Source organism: Thermobia domestica, chromosome 10, assembly GCF_964235325.1.
Source record: "Thermobia domestica chromosome 10, izTheDome1.hap1.1, whole genome shotgun sequence".
NCBI classification, from domain to species: Eukaryota; Metazoa; Arthropoda; class Insecta; order Zygentoma; family Lepismatidae; genus Thermobia; species Thermobia domestica.
In genome coordinates this window covers 269745875-269770756 of record NC_137463.1, presented here as the reverse complement: position 1 = coordinate 269770756, position 24882 = coordinate 269745875, and the positions used below count along the sequence as shown (strand labels likewise).

Sequence of the window (24882 nt, the reverse complement as noted above, 5' to 3'; positions counted from 1 at the left end):
GCTTTTTGGAGGTAAATTTTTAGTTTGCACATCTTTTCTTGAAAACATCCACCAGCGCAATTCACCTATGATACTTTTTCCTGGCAAGTAAACTTGACAAATGAATTGCTCGACTAATTGCCCATGTTTTACTTTAAATTCTTCTAGAGATCCAAGTAATGTCAAAGCCTGAAGAACTTCTATCTCTATCTCTGCTGTTTGGAAAGTTTTCAAAAAAAAAAAAAAAAAAAAGAAAGAAAGTTTGCCTTTAATTTCTATGGATGGCAACACTGAACATCCTTCAGGTTCATATTTTCTGTTGTAGAATAGCATTATTTATTATTCTGTTAACTTGCATTTCATTATCACCTTTCACTGATGAATAATCAATCAAAAGAAAAATGGTAAATTTTGTATTATTTTTAATAAGGCAGGCTCTAAAGTCCAAAACCAACAGGATTTATGCATTCAACCTACGTTTTTACTTGGTGTATTCATAACAACCTTCTAGATCCATGTGTTCGAAAACATTAAATCTATATTTAAGCACTACAATGCTACAACAACTAAAAAGTCTACAGTAAACAGAAACACGGAATTACATTGAAGCAAATTTAATTTCTAAGTCAAAATTACAACGTGCTTCACTTGTCAGGTAGAGGAAACTCGAAAACAAATTCCAACAAGCTGTTTAGTTTTATATATTTATACCTTCCCAAACACTCTTTGTTAACATAAACCTAAAATAAATAAGAAACATGATATTTAAAACAGTTGAAAGTACTACATTTGATCAAGAAAATATTAAACTATGTAATTGAAATATTTTGTTATTATATATTTCTATATTTCTAATAAGCAATACTAATGTTTTGCAAGTCTCGATCTATATTACATGTTAATAAACGTAGAGGTAGAAAAATACAAATTTTCAATGTGATGCAAATATATGTGATGCAAGTATATATAACCTTGGTCTATTATATGAAAGTCATGAAATATTGCCATTCGTTAATACACTGGTGTCCAAAACTTAAGGATGAGATAAGTAAGTTCACATAAAATATTGCGTAGTCAATGGAAATTAATGAAAGCCTGCCAGGATATTGCCGGTGGTTTCCTACACATGTACAACAAGATGTTGCATAGTGAGACGTCTGCATTACCGTTGCGTCGAATGGATATTTTCCCCAATATGAAGCAGTTGAATGAATAGGACCGGACAGCACGTACCAGTCAGGAAGCAGTTACAAGACATTGGGGTGATGTCACTTAAAATAACGTGACCCCGGAGATATTTGGGTCACTTAACACGCGAAAGAATCATCGGGAAACTGGAAGAACGACGGAGTGTAATAAGTATCAAAAAAGGGTTTGGTTTTGCCTACAAGATGATTTTACGTGAATAAGGTGGATTTCGAACCACAGGCAATGCTGTGCGAAAGAGAATTGACGGTCGACCACGGTCAAATACGACAAAGGTTGATCACTACATTGTGAACAGGCTAGAAGGTACCAACGTCAAGCAGCAGATGCAACTGCGAACACTAAGAAAACTCTAAGTCGCCCTATCTCACGCTCCACAGTGAAACGTCAACTAATAGGGGTGGCGTCTTTTTCCGGTGACTATTACATTCTATTTCGTTCACTCCTATATATCCACGACACAGTTTACAGTGCTACCAAAAATATCAGTACTGATCCGAGGAAGAGAGGAGTTACGTTTTCCTTTTCGATGAGAGCAGATTGAATCTGACAAGCAAGGTTTTCCAAGTGTTACATTCCCATTTGCTTGAAACTCCTGGAGTGAATAAAGAAATCAATAGGAGGACATACGTGTTTTTTTTTAATATCGGCCAATGTCGGGGATCAAGGAGGTAAACACCCCCCTAAAGTGTGAACATAGGGCAATATGACACATTTTAGCAAGGCTATAACGAGCAACGCACTCTTTCGATTCGTGCTTCTAAAATTCGTAAAGGAAGAAACAATAAGTGCAAAACATTGGAATAGTAGTCGATACGTTTGGGATATGGCAGATAAATTACAAATATTGTGTCATTATTTGCATGCAACGTGAGTAGTGAATTCCTGTTGTTATGGAGAGATTTAAGAAAACAATAGATAGATCCTTTGTAAATAATGGCCAAGATGAGAGATGAGATTGGAATTCGTTACTACCACAGGCGTGCGCAGACCTTTGGATTAGGGGGGCAAATCAATAGCGGTACTCCTGAAGTTAATTTTTATTTTCATTTGTCCGGAGGATGTTGAAGTATCTGGGAAGGTGGCGGACCCAGGAACGACATTTATGATTTTGTTCAAATTCAAGGATTTGGCTAGTCGAGGTTTGGGAAACCTGTTAACCAATTTTAAATTCCTCATTACATAAATCTGAGTCATTGTCATTCATTTCGTAAGAGCACTGAACATGGGTACTTGATCTGCGGCGAAGATGCCGAAAGGTGAAATTTCTTGCAACCAGAAAGTTTTCAAGATCTATAGCATTCTTCTCAACAGGGAGGAGCAGTCTTTTGTATTGACAAGCATAAAAATAATTGTCATACTCCGTTCCATTGAAAGCTGTCAGTCGGAAGCTGCCTATAATGGCATAATTTTGGTATGTCAAGTTCTCAAATAGCGGAATTTCTAGTCTTGAAGATAGAAAAGGCTTAGGGCATTCCTTTTACGTATTTTGGAATCTCTATGTACACTGAAGAAGAGGAGATAAAGAAAACTGACTCTACATTCAAATTATAAGAGCAAAACTCCTCTGCTTTTAGACTGGAGAGAGGGAACAGAAAAGCCCTTTTAAAGTCGGCGCCTACAGATAGTGTGTTAGGTGTGTGTGTTAATATATTGCTGGGAAGAAACAAATGGAAGAAAGACTGAAATATAATTAAAGCGGGAAATTTTGGTCGAGTATTGCAAAGTTCAAAGTGTTACTTTGTATAGCGATGATTACAGACGTCTTTCAGGGTCCGTTTTTGTGAAACATAATCTTTACTAGCTGAGAAAATTATTTTTAAAAATCGAAAATAAACGCAATGCCAAAACTTTAGGTGGGGCGAGCGCACCCACTTGCCGCCATCTGCGCACGCTTGTGGTTACTACAGTTTGAATTGTTGTTTGTACCTTTTTTAGAAAGCAATATCTTGAGTTTTTAGAGCACAGTTACATCATACGATACTACAAATTAAATTATAATTATAAAAAATTCATATCACAATTGGATACTGAATTTAATTAGTTTTTTTTCTTTGATAAGCGTGTTACAAGTAGAATGTTATCTCGTATTAATAAAAAGACAATCACATCAGAATAAAGCGTCCATCAGAGTAATATATTCAAGTACAAGTGTGCCGAGAAGTTATATATATGCACAACAAGGCATGCTTATCATTATGTTTATTGGGCAGTAATAAGTGAAAGCTATAGGGCCCTATCTAAAATGGATGTAAACCCATTAAACATCATTCGTCTACTTGCAGTCTATTTTACTATTGTAGACATTCCAGAACCATCTTCAAACAGGGAATTGATCAATGACGCTGCAGATAGAGTCATGTCAATATACAACGAACATGTTACTGTACACTTTAGTTTGGATGAGGATGTCATGCAACTAAATGATATAACCGGCTCTGGAGAAGTGGATGAAAGTTACAGGAATATGTGCGAAGGAGAGTATCGGAAATCTCCGGTGTTATTAGTGGTGAGTCTGTGGACTTGGAATACAAGAGGAACGCAGTTGAATTATGAAAGGGTGAAAAACGAAAGAGATTGTCTTAACGTCCGTTATGCGACACTACAAGAAAATAACGTCCCGAAAACAGTCGTACTGTAGGGAAAAGCAAGTCTCTTCAGGTAAAACCGCAAATTACATGAGCTTGTCATGCTTCAGAACTTTGAAAAACCGTCGGTGCACATTTACCGCTGCTTGACGTAGATCTGCAGCGACAGGCTCTCCAGACACGTCAGGAGCATAACCTCGCTTCATTTAAGGCCAGAAACGTGGTTGTGAGCACTTAAGAGGGCATTCAATATTCTTTCACGTAAAGTGGCCAAACTTATAGCTGTATTCCAACATTAGCCAATGTATATCTTGAACGGTGTAACTACTTATGACGTTCTTAATATGTGTCATGTTGCCCTATGTTTACACTTTAGAGGGGATGTTTACCCCTTTCATTTCCCACGTTGGCCGATATTAAAAAAACACGTATGTCGTACTTTTGATTAATTTATTCACTCCAGGAGTTTCAAGCAAATTCCCATTGTGCGTTGCTAGTTATGGCCTTCCTGCCATGTGTCATATTGCCCTACGTTCGCAATTTAAGGGGGTGTTCACCCCTTCATTCCCCACGTTGGCCGATATAAAATCATGTTTGTCCTACTTTTGATTCCTTTATTCACTACAGGAGTTTGAAGCAAATCGGAGTGTGACACTTGAAGAACTGCTTGTGAGTAGGATTCTGATAACACTCATCTGCTGAAAAATGTGAACACGCAATAATCCCAGAAATTTTGTCAAATATGATCATTTTGACGTGTAACTCCAATTCTCTTAGGGAGTGGGGTACGTCCACTGCGCGACAGAAGTTCTGCCTACTGGTAAAAGAGAAATCATAGCGAGCCAGTCCTTCCATGGTACCCGTGCATTTCAGAGCAAGCTCATCTCCCACAAATACTCACCGTTATCCAGATTCCTGGGATTGGCCCCTATGAGCTACCGAATCCCATGGTATGACCGCAGCCCGGCAGAGTCTAACCTAATCCAGGAGCCCAGGCATTGCCCAAGGGGGCTAGTTCAATCCAGGGCTCTGCCTACCTCTATCGTTCAACTGGTAACACACACATGTCGAGATACTTCCATATTTCATCCCGGATCCAATGATATGTGTTAAGTCACCGTTTGAGTTTGGTGCCAGCTCACATCCTACAAAGTTCCCTCTCTTTCACTGGGATCAGAAACTGTTACCCAGATACATGGGATAGGCACTTTTCCCCAGTCGAAGTTCAGTCCCCCTGCAGGCAGGAATCTGACACTCCCCTCCCAGTAGGATCGTCCAAGCAATACAGGGCTTCCTCTAATTACGGCAGAGGTACACTGTACATTAACAGATCCAATGACTGATGTAGACCGTGTGTTCAACACAGACATTGTCATTTGGAAGCCGTGTCTTCCCTGGTAGAGTAGCCCAAGAAATACGTGATTACCTATCTTTTACATGTCTAGGTACCATGTACACGTCGTAGAAAAACTACATTCTGAACCCAATGGTACTTGTAGGCCACCATTGGGTGGGACCACCACATCCTCCCTCGGTAGGGTCGTTCAAACAATACGGAACTTCCTCTAATTACAGTAGAGCTCCATCGTACATTACCAGACTCAATGGCTGACGTAAACTGTCTACCTTTAAAGACAATGGCCATTTGGGAGCGGCGGCTACCCTGGTAGAGTCGTAGACCCTGCACCCAGGAAGGCCAACAAAACCTGGGATGAACGTTCCCATTTCCTCAGCGCCCCTAAAGTACAAGTGTCCGTTAGGATACTAGGTATCCCATCCCGGACTCCAGAGCACGTACGACACGCTTTTTGAGGGCAGTACCTACATCATCCTTCCGGTAGGGCATTGGGCCCGTCCCCTGGGTAAAACCAAACTCACTCTTTCATACGTGCTGGAGTACCACGTAACCTTATCTCCTGGACTCAAGGGCACGGCTAAGTTGTCCATTTCGGAGGACAGCCGAAAACTTCACCTCTGCCGTTAGGGGCGGCAGCAGAAGCTACCTACCTCACTGAGAACGTGATGAGGTTACACGTACTCTCCCGGGTCCAATGGCACGAGTTAGTTGGCCATTTCGGAGGATAGACTAAGCGTCACCTCCTCCGGTAGGTTATTGTCGAGCTTGTTGGAACAGTCTATGAGGAAGAGCTGCGCGGGGTGATGAACATTCAAGATAGTTACTTGATTCCAAGCACCACTCAAACCTATCTCCCCCTCAAAGCATCCAGCCTACCACAAGCCATGCGGTAACAGGTGTGTAATGAAAAGAGTTCATTCTCTCTTTCTCAGCACAGGTTGGGTGGCGCCGTGTAGCGTAGTCGCTAACGCTCTCGCCTTCGGTGCAAGCGGGCCCGGGTTCGATTCCCGGTGGTGCACTGAGTCGAAAAAGTGTAACATACTTTTTCAGGCCAGCCACCCTGAATAAGACTTTCCACATTTATAGGTCCCAGGCCGCTTCCTTCCTTCCCTTTCCCCGTATTGTGTGCTCGCCGAGGGACGTCATCCCTCAAATCGTGAAGAGTTAAATGGCTTTAGATGCCCAAAACCCAGAAATCTAAATCCTAAATCCTAGCACGGGTTGGAACCGGCCACGGGGGGGGGGGGGGTTTGAGCAACGCATGTACAAAGTGAACCGACAACATATTGCCTTTCAACATTTGTAAATATACAATCATATTTATTTACTCATCGACTTAAAATATCCCTAGAGCACACTCAACCCTATTATAATATAAAAATGCCTGTTTAAATTTACATAGAAGACTTTCATCGCCATCGCTTGGCCGCCATATTAGTAATGTCATGTTATGCCACTGCCCATTTCTATTTTTGGAAAGTTTTTATGGAGTTACAGACGCACAAAAGAATTATTGAAATGCAAATTAGCTTTCCAAAAGTTTAGCGTAATCTAAGTGCTGAAAATAATACCCGACATATTTTAAAATGGCGGTAACACATAAAAACGATATTAACACAAATCATTTCAATCATGTAACTTTAACTTGGCACCAGAACGACGTTCATATTTCAGTTCTATGATTAGATATTTCGTATAAGCATAAATGAATGTATTCGCATGGTCGCCATATTGATGACGTCATTTCAGGTGGATGCTCATGTGCTATTTTTGACGATTTTGTTAGAAGTCGCAGCGGTTTAAAGAAAATGTGTTAAAAGTTTGTTTTCCAAACGTTTTTCCGCCTTTAATTGTAATAATATTCTCACATTTTTAGCGTAATCTAAGTACTAAAAATTCAACATCTTGCGCTACAGAAAATGGAGTAGTTTGCTTAATTGTTAAGATACAGAAATAATATTGGTATCTTTAGAAAGATGAGACTCCACTCTAGAACATTTACTTCGATGCGTTTTTCCGTATATATGATAGTTTCATAGTAATCTACTTTCAAACAAATACAATGAAACGGAGAAAATTAATTTTTAATATAATAACCGCCATATTTTAAAATGGCGGCAATATGTAAGAACGATATTAGCTGAAATCACTTATACAATGCCTTATCTTTAATTGGGCACCAGAACGAAGTTTGTATGTCGGTTCTATGATGAGATATTACCGCATAAGAATAAGTAGACGTAGTTGCGTGGCCGCCATATTGATGACATCATTTCAGGCGGTTGCCCACGTGGGATTTTTAGGACTTTTCTGTGGAGTATCAGCGGAGTCCATAGAATGTGTTAAAATGAAAATTTGCTTTCTAATATTTTTTTTCCCGTTTCGAGCCATTTTTGGCTTAATTTTCCTATGCTACCGGAGAAACCTCGGTGTCCTCCCCTGCACACTTATTTTGGAGCAAAAGATTTCGTCGTTTCGCAATAAACTTACATGATCAAGTTGCAGTTTTTTTTTTCTGCGGGCTGTACCGTAACGCGAACGAGCTTTCTTGTTTCGACGCTATGGTGCTAGAGCGTGTCTATTGCTACTGGATGTCCACGTAATAAATGCACTTGATTCTGTATGACCCTCCGGAATTGTAATGGTTGATAATTAGCAGGAATGAAATCGAGGACAAAGATTTTTTTTAGGTATAGACACACTAATTCATAGCATATGTTCAAATCCAAAAACCTACAAGGAAAGGACATGAACCTGTCATCTGGACATCCAAATCAAACCTAGTCCATTCTATAAACGCAAAAAAGATACGTTCATACACAAAAAATTAGATGCCATGGACAACGGAGTAAGTCCCTGGGGTCCATTAACCCTTTTAATATAAATAAATTCGTAGACTCGCAGTGAAATAGCTATTGCATCAACACTATTCACTATAAAGTCATGGTTTATGGTTTAGCATGAAACAAGCTTTCCAGAGGTGCTATGTATTGGAGCCCAGGAAAACTTGAACAGGAAAAATTGGGAGAATGTCTTGAAAATTCCCTCCAGAAAAAGCTCCCATCAACTTTGGGCCCCTCCGGAGTGTTTCCAGGTAAAGCACACAATCCAAATGTATCTCAATTAATAGTATGGGGGATGAGAAATGTGTATACCAAGTTTTGTATTGCATACAAAATAGATATGGGGGAAAAGCTTGTATACCAATACACCGCGAGTCTGCGATTTTCTTTATAATAACAGGGCTAATGGACTCGAGGGACTTTCTCCGTTGTCCATGGCAGCTATTTTTTTTTGGATGGACATATCTTTGTTACGTTTATCGAATGGGCTAAGTTTGATTTGGATGTCCAGATGACAGATTCATGTGTGTTCCTTGTTAGTACTTATATCGTAAAGTATGAGTTTATTGTATGTTGGCGTTTTACACCATACGGGTTTTCAGTTTTGACATACTAGATTATGGGGGTAAAGTAGATATCAATACCTTTGTATTAATCAAAAACATGAGGAAATGGTTATAACAATAAGTTATGGAAAATTTTATGAGACAACAAGAGGAAAATGAAAGTTTCTAAAATTAGTTAGAATTGTAGTACATGGTGTGCACCTGCTGATGCTGCTCATGTTTTTTTTTATTATTTCCTGCGATGTTTAAATTTCCTTCGAGAGAGTAGGTTCACATAGAAATGTGTCTTCAATGAAAGCTTGAGTCCTGTTAAGTTCTTGTATCTAGACTGGGACAATTGACTCCACGGCCGGCGACAGTCGATTAGATCAACAACTGATAGCGCCAACGCACGACCTACCTGCAAGAATAAATGATCCAACTCAGAACCTTAGTCACTAGACAATTACTTAATAGCAGCCTTATAAAAATAGATTTTGTTAATATTATTTGAGAGAATCGATCAATCATAACATTATTTTCTATGCTAAGGAGAAACAAAGTCAATGTTATGTTGCTAAAGTAATAATGTGACTCTCTAGTGAAGATTTTAGAAATTAAACAGTTTTTAAGAAAGTCGTTTGATTTCTTGTTTTCCAGATAAGATATCTGTTAAAAGGCATAAGCGCAAGTGATGTTAGATGAAAGATAATAAAATTATGCAAAATGTGATTTTACATAATGAAAAAAATAGGTGACTTTATTCAGAGACGAACGAAATTTCATACACAATGGTATCAGACGACCTGTTCTAGAGTTCCTTCTTCCTAATCCTAGTCCCAACTTTTTGTCAACGAAAATAGGGACGCTAAAATGTCTCTATTTTAATTGAATGGTCAGTCAGTTTATTTTACAAAGACGTTATTATTTTTCTTACAAAACTTGTAAGGATCATTCATAACACATATAACTTAAATAATTGCAAATTTATATTCTGTCCAAAATCAGAGCCCCCCACATGGCTAAGCGGTTAGCGTACGAGTCTTTAAGGTGGGAGACTCGGGTTCGGTTCTCGGTTGGAGCTCATATGGTTCGGATCCCACATCGGCTATAGGTTCACGATCTCTGCTGATATAACGTCGCTGCTGAAAGGGACGCAAAACTCAAAATCCAACCCAATGTGTCCAAAAACATTAATATTTTTGACAGAGAACTAGGGTGATAACTATGCTCTGGTGGTGCTAAAGAAAATCAGAGGAAAATAGAGAGCAAGTTAATGTTTAATAGTCGTTTGATAAATAATAATAATAATAATAATAATAATAATAATAATAATAATAATAATAATAATAAACTAAAAGAAATTTCCGAATATTGCAGAGGTAAATTTTCTCAGAATAGTTAATTTGGATAGTGATTTGAAACATCGAACTTCCGATGAATTCCGGCAAACTTAAAGCCTTCCCCTTGATTTAAAGTTTTCTTAAACTAATTACCAATAATTTGCATTCTATCATTCAGTTTGAAAAACTTCATAAAAATTTCCCAATTTCACACTCTGAAGATATAGACATTTGAGATAGGATGGCACTCTGATATAGGCTATTTGGCCTTATATGACAGAAAGGAGTAAAATTAAAATATATCATTTTTACTTCATATATGATAATTATTTTTATGGTGATTCATTGTTTAGGCTTTCCTGTCTAGTTAAATTTCAGAACTAAGAATGTAAGTTAGTTGATTACATTAACTAACAGAAAGAAAACTAATCTCTGCATCCAAGTTAATGTTAACAATATTTCTGTGTTTGACGTTGATACGGTTTCACACAAACCGTACGTTTGATTCTGATTAATGGGTGAGACATGAATCGATTAGGTATTACCACAATTAAGTATTACAGCATTATGAACCAGTTACAATGTACTTAATTTGGCTTTCAGTTAGAGACATTCCATGATAAATCTTGTTCATCTTGTTCTATACCAAATATATATTTGTGAAATCGAATTCTCAAATATGAACCATAGTTTCAAGTATTATTCGTTATCTTGAGCATAAAAAACCAGAAATCATGTACCAGAAATGGCATCTAACAGAGGACAGACAGTTTATTTTTACTATACAATTTTTATTAGACTTTATATTTAGATGACTGTCACATTAACATAGAGAAAAATTGATAAACATCGAAGTTGCAGTTTTAATCCTTGTAGACACACAAATCTATTCCCCTTTCTTTTATAAATACTATTTCTTTATTATACGTTCTATCATAAACCTCGAATAACACATAGTAATAAAGAAATACAGGGTGTTTATAAAAAAAACTTCAGAGTTTTAAAAATTCATATCTTATTAACGATAAAAGAGAGCAAAATTTAGTTAATTTCTCTGAAACGACTAGTTCAAAAAGTTTTAGTCATGCTAATTGGAAATGTTTTTATCAACAACTGCGGAGCGTTGACCTTGAGACGACGTAGCGGCTGCGTGCCACTCACGGGGCTCATATTGAACTTTATTAAATTGTTAAAACAAACGTGAAAATGTAAGCTTTCCAATCATGTATAACACATGTATGTACGTTTTTTACTTAAAGGAGTAGTGCGACTTAGAAATGCATTTTTTACAATTTATTTCCATTTGTAGAGTTGAAAATTCTAAAAGGAATGGTGTTGGTTTGATCGCGATACGTTCAGTCGTTAGCGAGTAACAGAGGAAGAAATATTTTGTGATGACGTCATAGGTGGGCAAGTAGCGAGAGCAGGCTTACACACTACACAGTGCCAAGCATTTCGTTTGTGAGAGGTGCGGTGGTACGTTCTAAGTGCGGTTTCCTTTTCCAGAACGGATTGCAAAGACTTACAAATATCATCTGCATGTAGAAAATAATATCTGATGGTGGGCTGTACAAACGTTTTTATAATATTATAAAACGTATCCTATAAAGCATGAGTTCAGCGTTTCAAAAAAAAAAAAAAAATTGAAACCAATATGTAAATAGATGGCGGACGAGATTGCTGCAACACCTAAGTGCCTTTTCTTTAATAATTCTTCCGATTCCCGAACATAAGTATGTTCATGTTCACGTTTTGTTGCAATTTTTAACGCTGACCCTATAATTTTGTGCTTCAAGGTATGTACAGGAGCGCAACATATGAGGCAAAAATGAAATAACATCTGTAAAGTTTGCCAGAATACGAAAAACACTTCACCGCTTAAATTTCTTTTATTCTCATAGCTGTCCGCGGAGCAACTCTCATCACCCGTTTCATCATTGTCACATGATACAGAGAAATTAAACGATGAATCAATGTCTTGAGGAACAGTCATCGTCACTGATTCCTTCTACAAGCCGGTACATTTCACTCCCTAATTCACATGGAATAGCTTATTTCTAAAGCAGTATCTTTAGAATCATGAGTGACATTGTCTCTTTTACCCTCTAATGCCTCATCTTGACTACAACCGTCAATTGCGTCTTGTACGATATTTGTACGTTGGTAACTGGACATAGATCGGTGCTTGTTCAATGGCTTGGATTTTTAAACCTTTCAATAATATACTTGCAACAGCATTCTTTCTCAGTTTGCGTGTAAATAATTCTCCTGGCATTAGCCAGAAGTGGATCTAGACGGTAAAAACTCAGGAAGGAAGGGGGACGGTAAAAACTCAAGAACCCAGACTATAATATGTATATCATGTTTACTAAAAAATTTCAAAAATATCTAAATAATAGCTTAAATCAATTTTGTCACTCAAAAACTGGGGAACCTAGGCCCCCGGTCCCAGCCTAGATCCGGCACTGGCATTAACTTTTCTTTCAGTAGACTTGACTTCTCGAAGGCTGGCTCTTCAAGATGTTTGGAACACGAGTGATTTTATTTGGTACATTTTTTTTCCATTGATTTTCTTGAGCCATAATTTATATCGATCTGGTGATTTCTCACGACTTAGAAACGTAAGAAAAGATACTTTACGTCCTCAGCTTCCATTGCACAAGAATAACAACCGAAAACATAGCAGGTGTTAGGCATTTCTACTTCACTTCACAGACACGGCACGCGCTGTACTAACACGTGTTTTCTACTTCACACTAGTGTTTCTTTCAGAGAAAAATCCGGGAGAGGGGGAAAGGGACACTTAGTATTCGGAGAGGCACATTATTTTTACACGGTACTATTATATTTATTACATTATAGACGTATTATTTTGGTCTCCTCCGGGGGAATCTCTCAGAGCTCCGGGAGACAGTGCCACCCTAAAAGCATGTCTGGAAGAAACACTGTTTCGCACAACAAACGTAATTACTGCTCTCTCTCTACTCTTTTTTATACTAATGCTGTAGGAAAAACAACTAACAAATCCAAAACACAATCTATTAAATCCAATGCACTATTAAAGGTTTATCAGCTGCGTACAAGGGAGTGGTTGCTGACTCACATTGAGTTTCTCGCGTATCCCACCAGTGACGCTACTATTTACGATTCATCTAAAACAAATGTCTGTAGAAGCTGAACGAGACGGCCTATCAAGATATTAAAAAATACGGGTCTCTTATTTTTTGTTACTCTTTCTATTGCACCAAACTTGTTTTTAACTCGAACTGCTCCTTTAATTAAAATATTTTGCCTCAAAACCCCGGAGTTCTTTTATAGACACACTGTATTTATAAGACACTGTCAATAAATGAACGTATAAAAACTCTGAGAAAATTAAATGTTCAACATCTTATGAGAATCTAAGTAGGTATACAACGAATTTGTTACGGGAAGTATAATATGAATCAGTGTATTTTACTTATATTTATCAACAAATCAATTTCAGAAAACATTCAGTGATTCACACCTTCAACAAACGAATATTGAAAGATATGAACATTGGTTTCTAATTATTGGGAAAGATTTCCTTTATTCCTAATTATTTAAAATATTAAATTAGGAAACATGAATAAAAATCGGTACCATAATATATTAGGGTACAAATTAATTATTATAATATTGATATGAGCACAATAGTTACAATGTAAATTTATTGTGTTTGCATATATTTTAAATAACTTTATTCACTTAAAAATGTCCCTAGTCACAAGAGCCTGAAAATTCTATTCGAATATGTTAATCGTATGTTTATGTACTCTTTTTTTTCTCGTATACTTTATTCTAGCAATAAAAGTGGCACAAAGACTACTGAGTTACTATGGTAACGATTAAGGAAGTAGTTTTTGAACCTAGATTTTAATACAAGGAAATGAGGAATCAAGTAAGCATGTTCTTTCAGGCCCGTGCTGGGATACTAATGAGGGCGGTGGACAAGTCTACTGAAAGGGCGCCCATACAAACTGGAATATATATATATATATATATATATATATATATATATATATATATATATATATATATATATATATATATATAGATAGATATATATATATATATATATATATATATATATATATATATATATATATATATATAGATAGATAGATATATAGATAGATAGATAGATAGATAGATAGATAGATAGATAGATAGACAGAGACAGAGATAGAAAGAAAGTATAGGTGCCATTTTATATCAAAATCATCACCAAATTTGTTTTAGTGTTAACGTAAATAGCTAATTTGTGGAAACCTGGAATCGAAATCCTGTTTACTAGATAAAAGCTTTTTAGTTCCTGTAATAACATTTCTGTCAAGTAAAAAGAACCTAAATATACCAATAACTTAACATAACTCTATGGACTATGGACACAGGAGGTTCAGTGCCACGTTTACAAAAGCTCTCCATTGATTTCTGTCCTTAGCCAACTGAACTCAGTTTCTACTTTATGTTCCAATCTCTGTGAGAACCATTTTAATGTTGTCCTCCCATCCGTGCCTCGGTCTTCCTAATGGTCGTTTTCCTATTTAGATTTCCAGTTAGAACTTCGAAAGTGTTTCTAATTTATCCATTCTGGCTACATAACATGCCCATTTGAGCCTCCTAGACTTGATGACCCTAACAATGTTTGGTAAACCGTATAAATTATGCACTTCCTCGTTATGAAGTTTCCGCCGTTCCCCATTTCCGTTCCTCTTGGAGTCCGAATATTGGTCTAAGAATCTTGTTTTCAAATACTCTCAGTCTGCGATTTTTCCTCAGAGTCAGTGATCATTTTTCGCAACCATACAGCACAACAGGCATGGATTACCCGTTTTACATTTTATGCTACAAATTCCACAACAGAATTCGCAACAACAAAAGATTTTTAACTGAATAATAACACGAAATCCCTGCTTTCAGTTGACATCAAATTTCTTAGTGATTATAGTGTAGCGTTCAGTTTTTCCCCTACAATATTTTTGAGTATTCTGTTTATAATGTTTTTGTCTGTTTTCATTTGTTTATGTAATTATTATTGTTCACTCCTCTGGTTTAGTGTGTTTTAGATTGTTTAAACTAGTGTTTTTACAATTGTTAAAATTAGTCTTTATAATTTGTATGCTGTGCTTTACAAACGAATTTCCGTAAAGAAAGAGAGTAAGTTGAACTGTTCACCGTCCAGAATTGTGCGGCAAGTAAGACAGAGAGACTGGAGCGTGTTACTTATCTAATAATTAGTCTTAAAACTCATAATGCATTAACAGGATAAGTATATCTTTTAAGGAAATAGAACATTTAAAATACAACATTCCTTGTGAATTTTAATCTTCAAAGTTATGAATAAAAACTAACGGAAAATCAAAGTGGAAATAGCAGACTGGTATTGACATCATTATAGTGCTGCTAGAATGTGGTTTTTGCACTTAAAAATAATATAATTTAAAAAAATCGGAAAATACTAAAGACTCATCTGCATTCTTTAGGTATTACAGCACAGCTGCAAAGTATTACAGGTGTAAACTTACTACGGTAAGATTTTCGGCGTACAGTATAACCTGTACAGTAAATGTTAAATAAACTGATATTTTATTGTCCTTCAGGAATGACCGCTAGTATTTTTTTTTCAATGACTATGATTCAGATTAATATAAGGTGTCATGTAGCAACAAAATAATAATAGCACAAGTCTTGAAGCAACGAACCTAAATACGTGAAGTAAAAATTAGTTCTTTGATAATTTTTTTCCTTTTTTATAAGAAGTGGCGACCCATGCTAAAAATATAAGTAGTATTTTATGTCTGGGCTAGTACGTTTATAAATAATAAAAAAAAAGACAACGCAAAACCAGAATATTGCCAAGCGTTTCCAAAATACAATTTCCGTAGCATTACATAATAAATGGCGACCCAGCTTTAGGATATTTGCTTCTAGACGTTGACTGCTAGGTTTTGTTTCAAAGAAGCCAAGATAGAAAGTATTTTTAATAGTACGGTTATGAACAATTTGTGTTTACTGAACTTTTAAGTGAGCTTCTGAAGGAAATCTAATAGTAAATATAAAAATGTCGAGCGATAGCAGTAGTGGAGAAAATTCTTACGACGAAAGCGTTGGACATAGTTGTTGCAATCGAAAATATAGGTACAGTGTAGCTTGCAGTACCTTTAAACGCTGGTATCATTTAAGGTGTCAGGGGATGCCAAATACGGAATATGAAATACTAAAAATGAAAAGCGTAAAATGGAGCTGTTCAGAGTGTACGTTGAAAAACGGTACAGATAGAGAAAAGAATATAGATCGCCGTAATGCCGAAATCACAGATAATGATAACGTTGTAGGGAACAGTGTGGAGGAAATTCAAGTTACCGGTAAGGATATGGAGATAAATGGTGCTTTAAACGTTACCACACAAAAAGTAAGCAATGACTTAGTAAATGAAACGGAAGATCTTGTTAACGCTAGTAATCAAACCAGTTCAAACGTCGAGTTTGTAATGCTGTTAGAGAAATTAAACGAAATGTCGATAAAGCAGGATAATCAGTCAAAAGTGTTAACTGAAAGATTAGACTATCAGGCAAGGGAATTTAGTGAAAGGTTAGAAGACCAGGTTAAAGCAATAAGCGATAATTTTGAAAGAAAGATAATTGAGTTACAGGGTGAATTAAAGGCTTTTCAGTTAGAGACTTGCATTGAAATTCGTAGGGACTTAGAACTTGTACAGGACGATGTTGAAACTTTGAAGAACAAGTGTGAAGAAGTAGATTCACAAGTAGAAGAACTGAATGACCGTTTAGTGACTTTAGAAAATGATAAGAAGAGACACGAATCTAGTATTTGTCACTTAAATGCACGTGTAAGTTCATTAGAAGAAGGAAATAGGATTATCAATAACGAAATAGAGAAAAGCATTGAAAGAAATGTCCATTTGTGTAGCCTAAAAAGTCAACACCTAGACCAACGTTTGAGAGATTTAGAAACGAAGGTGGAAATCTTTAGTTCAGGTGAAAATAAAGCTACATCAGAAAGTAATTGCATTGATAATCGAAAACAACTGCAATATACTGTAGGTTCTAGAAATTCTGAAGTTGAGGTGCGAGGAATTCCAATCGCAAGTAGTTACCGCGATTGTACTACTACAAGTATTGTTACTACAATAGCTAGTACTACTCCGTGCAATCAACGAATTAATGTTACATCGCCTTTTAGTTTGCCTCTTGAACCACTTACGGCAAATACAGTATATGGTACTGAAGCAACAAACGCTCATAATAACGCTAATAGTTTTTATCCTTTTAACACTACTAAAAGCCAGGTAGGTTGTTCAACTGCTGTTGCATGGTTTGGTTTAAGTTCTTTTCAACCAAATACAAATACTTTGAGTGCTAATAGTGTTAACAATCCTTTCTACGTTCGACCAATGAATCAAAGTGATACTGGGTTGAGTCGAAACGTAAGTATGTTCCCATATTCAACTCAAGAGTCTAGTAAACGAGAAAATGGTAATAATACAAGCTTTTCCTTAAGAGATTTAAATGCGTTTCCAAAATATGATGGTAATCCTACGCAAGGTGCCGCTCGAAACTTTTTAAGAGAGTTAGTTCAGTGCATGGAATTGTATAATATGTCAGAAAGGGAGAAATTGTTAGTAGTTCAGAGATTATTGACACATTCGGCGTCAGCGTGGCTAAAGTCAGTTTCAGGAGAAATAAATTCATTCAATGATTTTGTATATCAGTTTAGAAAGCAGTATTTCTCAGCGCGCCTGGAACGTGCACAGAAAAGACAGTTGCAAGCTCTTCGTTACGACAAAGTGAAGTTCCGGCGAATGGTAGATTTTGTATGGTACATTGTAAATCAGTATTACAGTATTTGCGATACGGTAAATGAAACAGAACTAGTAGATCTGATACTCGAGTGTTTACCAGAAGGGGAGTCAAAATTGTTAAGACTAGTAGGTTGTCAGGATACGGAATCCCTAATTGCTCATTTGATGGAATTAGAAGCACAGACGGACGTTGCAGAGTGTCAATCCTCTAGTGTGAAGCAAACAAAAAGAGCTTTTGTTAGAAATGTTAATGTTCAAGAGAGTAAAAAGACGAAAATTGATTCTTCGGTGCAAACAAAGCAGTTTTTTGGTAATAGAAACGGTGAAACTTCTGACCGTGAAGGTTATCAGTATTCTTACAAGCCATACCGCTACCAACGGAATAATAAGTTCAGAAGAAATGGTCGTGGTAGGAAAAGGATGTATAATAATGATAATAATAGGGATTATAATTCAAATTGGAGACGTGACGACCCCGAGTTTAATTCGTATCCTAATGAGTCGCCAAGAGTACAATATTCATCAGAGAATGACGAAGGCGAAAGGAATGTAAATTATCGTATGGGAGCTGATTCCATTCAGAGAAATCCTAACAGAAATACGGTAGTGACAGATGCTGTTGTTCATCACTCGCGCGAGGAAAACTTCCCGTGCAGTCGACATTAGAAGGGGGCGATTTCGACTGCAGTTTGAGTCCCCGGCAGTACTCAAATTCCGAAAATACTTTTGGTAATAGATGTTTCGATTTAACGAACACTTTGCATGGTGATAAATCTATTGTTTGTGTTAACAGTATCCAAGAAGAGGGTGAAGAAGTTCGAGTTAATAAAATTTCAGTGGATAGCGGTTGTGCATCAAGTAAAATTTCAGAATCGTCCTCGGAATTGGTTTTCAAACCTTGGCAGGATAATTATCCACTTGTACCGCGAAGCCGAAACGTGCCATTGCAAATACGTTTTGTTATCGATGAAGAGAGTGAGTTAAGTAATTCTAGGGTAGAAATTACAAAGTGTCATCCTCCTACTGTGGATTGCGAAGTAGCTGGACTTCCTATAAAGTGCATAATTGATAGTGGCTCAGAGTTAAATTTACTCAGTTTATCTGTTTGGAATAAAATAAAGAATAAATATCCTTCCGCCAAATTACGCCCAGATCCTAATATTGTTTTGTGTGGCTTTGCTGGAAACGAGAAATACTTAGTGAAAGGTTACCAACTTTTAAATCTAGATATCCAGGGCAAGATATTCGAGACGCCAGTGTATGTGGTGAAAAACCTGAAGACTGATATGATACTAGGTGTCCCATTCATTAAAAGATATAATGCTGTGTTAGATTGGAAAAACAAAATCCTGTCCTTCGAGGATTCTAATGAAACAAAAGTTACTGTAAACTTAGATGAATATAATATCTTTTTGGCAAACTTAGAAGTGCATGATCCGATCCAAGAAGAAGAAGAGGGTGTAATATCCAAAGAAGAAATCGAGAATTACGTTCGTGAAAGAAATGACTTGGATAACGAGACGAAGTCAAAATTATTATCATTGTTGCTGAAATATCGTACGTTGTTTTGTGAGTATCCGAGAAAAATTAAGACAGAGCCGTATAAAATTCAGTTAAAGGATAACGAGCCCGTAGTAGGTAAATCTTACCCAATTCCTCAACACATGCAGGGCGAGTTCGAGAAAACCTTGAGTAAATGGATACGTATTGGTGTAGTGAAAGAATGTGTTAGTCCTTATAAAAATCCAATACATTGCGTTCGCAAGTCATCAGGAAGCGTGAGGCCTGTATTAGATTTGAGACAATTGAATACTAAAGTTATATCACCAAGGGTACAGGTGGAACCAATAACAGACATTTTAAATCGTATGTCAGGGTCTACTATTTTTTCTTCATTGGATTCTACGGATTCATACTATGGTATTGCACTTCACCCAGAGTCATCTCTTTGTACTAGTTTCCTTTATTTAGGAAGACAGTTTATCTTTTTACGAATGCCAATGGGATTAAAATCTTCAGGATCAGTTTTTCAAAGTGTTATGAATCATTATTTTGATATTACTACTAAGGATTTTGTCATATGTTATTTAGATGATGTGATGTGCTTCTCACCTTCGTACGAGGATCATTTTTCTCACTTGGAAAGAGTATTAGAAATTTTTCGAACAGGAATTTTTTCATTGAACTTTAAGAAATGTCAATTTTTGAAATCCGAAATTTTGTTCTTAGGACATGTAATAAGTGGAAATTCCATACAGGTGAATCCTAAACATAACGAGGCCATTCGAAATTTTCCAATTCCCAAAAACAAGAAGCACTTGAAGGCATTTTTAGGGCTTGTTGGATGGAGAAGACGTTTCGTCAGTTATTTTTCTGAGTTAACATCACCTTTGTACGACCTATTAAAGAAAGTGAATAAATTTGAATGGACACCTGAAGCTTTAGAATCTTTCGATAAATTGAGAGTCATATTGAGTTCACCTCCTGCGTTATCTCAGCCAGATTTTAATCTAACATTCCATATCTATACAGATGCAACTGCACAAAATCTCGCTGGTTATATAGCACAACATCCTGAAGAAGAAGAAGAAATGAATGTAATTGGTTACGCTAGCAGACGTGTTAAAGCCCATGAGATGTCATTATCAATATTTCAGTTAGAACTACTGGCAGTGTTATTTTTGTGCGAGCAGTTTTCATATTATCTATTAGGAAGAAAAGCTATTATACATTGTGATAATGCCGGTGTAAAACATGCGTTGACTCTAAAGAACTTGGATCCACGCACGACCCGCATGATTCTGAAACTGCAGAGGTTTGACTTGGAGTTTGTACATTTGCCAGGAGTAGAAAACAGATTTGCGGATATTTTGAGCAGGTATCCACCTGATGTAAAAGAAAAGGAACCTCAAATATACCGAGTGAACTTCATGTCTCAAGAAGATGATTCACTTCTAAGTTTTGACGAAATAAAAGAAGGTCAAGCTTCAGATGATTATTGTGTAAAGCTAAGATCTTTGGCATCAGATTTACAGTTTCAAGATAAAGTTAAAATTTTGGATGGCGTAATTTATCAAAGAAATCCTAAAACTCAAAATTGGTTGTTAGTGATCCCCAGTAAGATGATTTCCGATTTGGCACAAAGGATACATGGTAACGGACATTTGGGATTAAGAAAATGCTTAGCGTTTGCTAAATCAGTGTTTTATTGTAAAGGTATGAAGTCTGCCTTCGCGAAATGCATAAAGGACTGCCTTGATTGTGCTACGTCTAAATTCGCTAATAGAAAAATAGCTAGAGAAACCTATCACATTACTGGTGAGAAACCACACGAGAAGATTTGTGTTGATATTGTTGGTAAACTTCCAGGCAGTTCCGGATACTATTTTATACTTTTCGTTTTGGATGTTTTTTCAAGGTTCATTTGTTTTTACCCACTAAAATTAGCGAAAACGAAAGAAATTGTTGCAATATTAGGAAAGAGATATTTCCATCATTATCCTATTCCAGCTTGTTGTATTACTGATCAAGGAGCTCAGTTCAATTCGAAAGTGTGGAAAGAATTTTGTACAAAATATAAAATGCGGCATATCATGACATCCCCTTATAACCCAAAGTGTAATGGTTTAGTGGAAAGGAAACATAGAGACCTAAATACTATCATCAGAGTGTATTGTCATGATAATCACACACACTGGAGTAAAGTATTGAAAAGAGCACAGGATCTAATAAATAATTCATTTTGTAGCAGCACGGGGTATACTCCATCTGAACTATTTCTTTCGTATTCAGCATCAGAACGTTTTAAATCTAACTATCCCTGGCCTAAGGAAATGGAAAATGTGGATATCAAGGATCGTTTCCTAGAAGTTGTGTCAGAAATAAATTCTAAAAAGGACAAAAACACGGTGAAGTCATCAGGAAGGGAAGTGATAATCAAAGAAAGGGATTTGGTTTTGGTGAAAACACATGCGCTTTCCTCATCATGTAAGAAGAGAATACACAAATACATGAGTACTTACACAGGACCATATGTAGTGGCTAAACTTATGAAGAATAGTGTTATGTTGAAGGATCTTAAAGGAAATGCTGCTTGCATTCAGAATTTTTCAAATTTAAAAAATATTTGATTGTTCTCGAGAGAAACGAGAAGAACTGTTAAAGGACTATGTTGTAGTTACATGAAGTTAGTTTGTTTTGTGCATTCATTATATATATCAATATTTAGTCAATTTATAGTTTGTTTTCGTTTTCGTTGTATAGATATTCTTTGATAGCATTTGTGTATCTGCTGAACACTGAAATAGTGAATTATTTTTCCATTATTCTTCAACAAACTTTTATATATTGAAAACTAAGTATATTTAGTGAAATATTTAAGTGAGGTTAAATAATATAAGCAAAAAATGGAACGATTTTAGAATTGTTATTTTTTTCTCATATTATTTTTTGTGTGGCAGGGGAGGATGTAGCGTTCAGTTTTTCCCCTACAATATTTTTGAGTATTCTTTTTATAATGTTTTTGTCTGTTTTCATTTGTTTATGTAATTATTATTGTTCACTCCTCTGGTTTAGTGTGTTTTAGATTGTTTAAACTAGTGTTTTTACAATTGTTAAAATTAGTCTTTATAATTTGTATGCTGTGCTTTACAAACGAATTTCCGTAAAGAAAGAGAGTAAGTTGAACTGTTCACCGTCCAGAATTGTGCGGCAAGTAAGACAGAGAGACTGGAGCGTGTTACTTATCTAATAATTAGTCTTAAAACTCATAATGCATTAACAGGATAAGTATATCTTTTAAGGAAATAGAACATTTAAAATACAACATTCCTTGTGAATTTTAATCTTCAAAGTTATGAATAAAAACTAACGGAAAATCAAAGTGGAAATAGCAGACTGGTATTGACATCATTATAGTGCTGCTAGAATGTGGTTTTTGCACTTAAAAATAATATAAAAAAAATCGGAAAATACTAAAGACTCATCTGCATTCTTTAGGTATTACAGCACAGCTGCAAAGTATTACAGGTGTAAACTTACTACAGTAAGATTTTCGGCGTACAGTATAACCTGTAGAGTAAATGTTAAATAAACTGATGTTTTATTGTCCTTCAGGAATGACCGCTAGTATTTTTTTTCAATGACTATGATTCAGATTCAGGTGTCATGTAGCAACAAAATAATAATAGCACAAGTCTTGAAGCAACGAACCTGAATACGTGAAGTAAAATTAGTTCCTTGATAAGTTTTTTTCCCTTTTTTATAAGAAGTGGCGACCCATGCTAAAAATATAAGTAGTATTTTATGTCTGGGCTAGTACGTTTATAAATAATAAAAAAAAAGACAACGCAAAACCAGAATATTGCCAAGCGTTTCCAAAATACAATTTCCGTAGCATTACAATAGTTTTGGTCTATTTATAATGATCCTAAATATGTAAAGGTATCCACTTTGTCGAAAGAAAATATTTAGTATTTTAACGCATCCATAATATACAGTATTACGATCCCGACAAACTTTTATGTATTTAGTTTTCTTTTCATTTACTTCTAACCCCATATCCCTGCAAGCGTTAATTAAGATTTCTGCGTTCCTTTCTATTGTTCTATCATCCCCTATTAAATTTACATCATCAGTGTACGCCATAACATGGTGAATACAAGCCAGGGGCGTCATTTAGGGAGGGCAGGAGGGGCCAATTGCCCCCCAAGAGTTTGCGGATTACTATACTTTAATAGATTGTCTACTAATATATAATAGTACAAAACGTGAAAGTCTATGTCGGCGGTGCTCTTGTCCCCCTCAACGAAGTCTGAAATGACGCCCCTGAATCAGCTCTAGGACCTGATTGCTGTTTTTGACTTTCTTTATAGTGTTCTTCAGAACAAAGTTAAATAATAATGGCGACAACGCATCTCCTTGTTTCCGGCCATTCTCGACGTGAAAGCTCGTAGACAAAAAATTTCCTACATAGACCTTATTTTGAGATTCATTTAAACATATCTTAATTAATCTACCTTTATCGGTATTCCAAATTCTTTAAGCATGTATATACAATGTTTCCCTGCTATCATAGTCTAAAGTCCATAATTGATATGCCAGGATATTGTATTCCCGTTTGTTTTCAAGTATTAATCGAATGGTAAATATCTGGTCGATAGTTGATCGATTTTCACCTAAATCCGCTCTGATAATCTCCAATAATTTCATCTGTGTATGGAGTCAATCTTGCTAATAGAATGTTTTAGAGGATTTACTGCATGTTGATAGAATAGAAATGTCTTAATAATTATATAATCAGTTTTGTTGCTTTTCTTCTGAACTGGGATATGATTGATTCTCTTCACTCTTGTGGTAATTCCTTCTTGCTCCAGATAAGGAGAATTTGTTTGTGTATCTTGCTCTATAATTTTTCCCCTCCAGCTAAAATTAACTCAGTCAGAATTTCATGTACATCCGGAAATGTATGTTTCTTTAATTTTTAAATAGCGATTTCTGTTTCTGTCTGGTTAGGCTCTGGAATATACGGTTATGCAGTATGCATTTCACTTTCTCCACGAACATTAGTTTTTGGCTATGTGTTAACCCCTCTTTGCATGATTTGCTTCTTTTAGCAAAAAAATAATCAGTATTGGAAATCCTCATATGGGAACTTGAAAAATGAATTAAAACTTGAATTTTAGATTTTTCACTTAATTCCGAAGAGAAATAAGTAAGTGCCATATATGACACAATTACAACTCACAAAGAACATGCCAGATGACACCAAAATCTCTTATCACGTCACCACACGTCAATATCTCACACAGCAGACAAAACAGTCATTTCATGCCTTTGATAAAGCACAAAAAAGGTAAAGTGAAAAAAGAGTATGTGCCATATATGACATGGCATGCAATAAGGGGTTATTTAAATCGTCAAAGAAATCTTTCTATCTATTTAAGATGCTATCCTGATCAGTGAGAACTGTTCCGTTGGCTTTCTTTAATGTATAAGCACGACGCTGATAGCCTTTCTTAAGTTCGTTGATGCACTTATAGGTGTCCCGAATGTTTTGGTTTTTACTATTATCTTGAAGTTAATTAATTTTAGCTTTCAAAATTCGCGTTTCTTTGTTCTAAAAGTTTTGGAAGTTTTCCGCCAGATGACAATGAAATTTTATATGGTTATTTCGT

At 36.0% G+C, this 24882-nt stretch overlaps 1 protein-coding gene across 3 annotated transcripts in view; it reads right to left on the bottom strand.

The window, feature by feature from the left end:
* Positions 1-577: 577 nt before the first annotated feature.
* The window catches only part of LOC145662223 (cytosolic carboxypeptidase-like protein 5), a 51780-nt gene continuing 27475 nt past the window's right edge, over positions 578-24882 (bottom strand). For 2 of the 3 annotated variants that reach the window (XR_014127014.1, XM_081727559.1), the window contains exons 4-5: positions 8741-8939; positions 578-719 (exon numbers count right to left, since the gene is read on the bottom strand). Coding sequence is in view for 2 of the 3 variants with exons in the window: in XM_081727559.1 (XP_081583685.1) it covers positions 8769-8939 (171 nt within the window). In the remaining variant the exon portion in view is untranslated. The remainder of the gene's footprint in view (positions 720-8740; positions 8940-24882) is intronic. The other variant, XM_081727560.1, reaches the window with a different exon arrangement.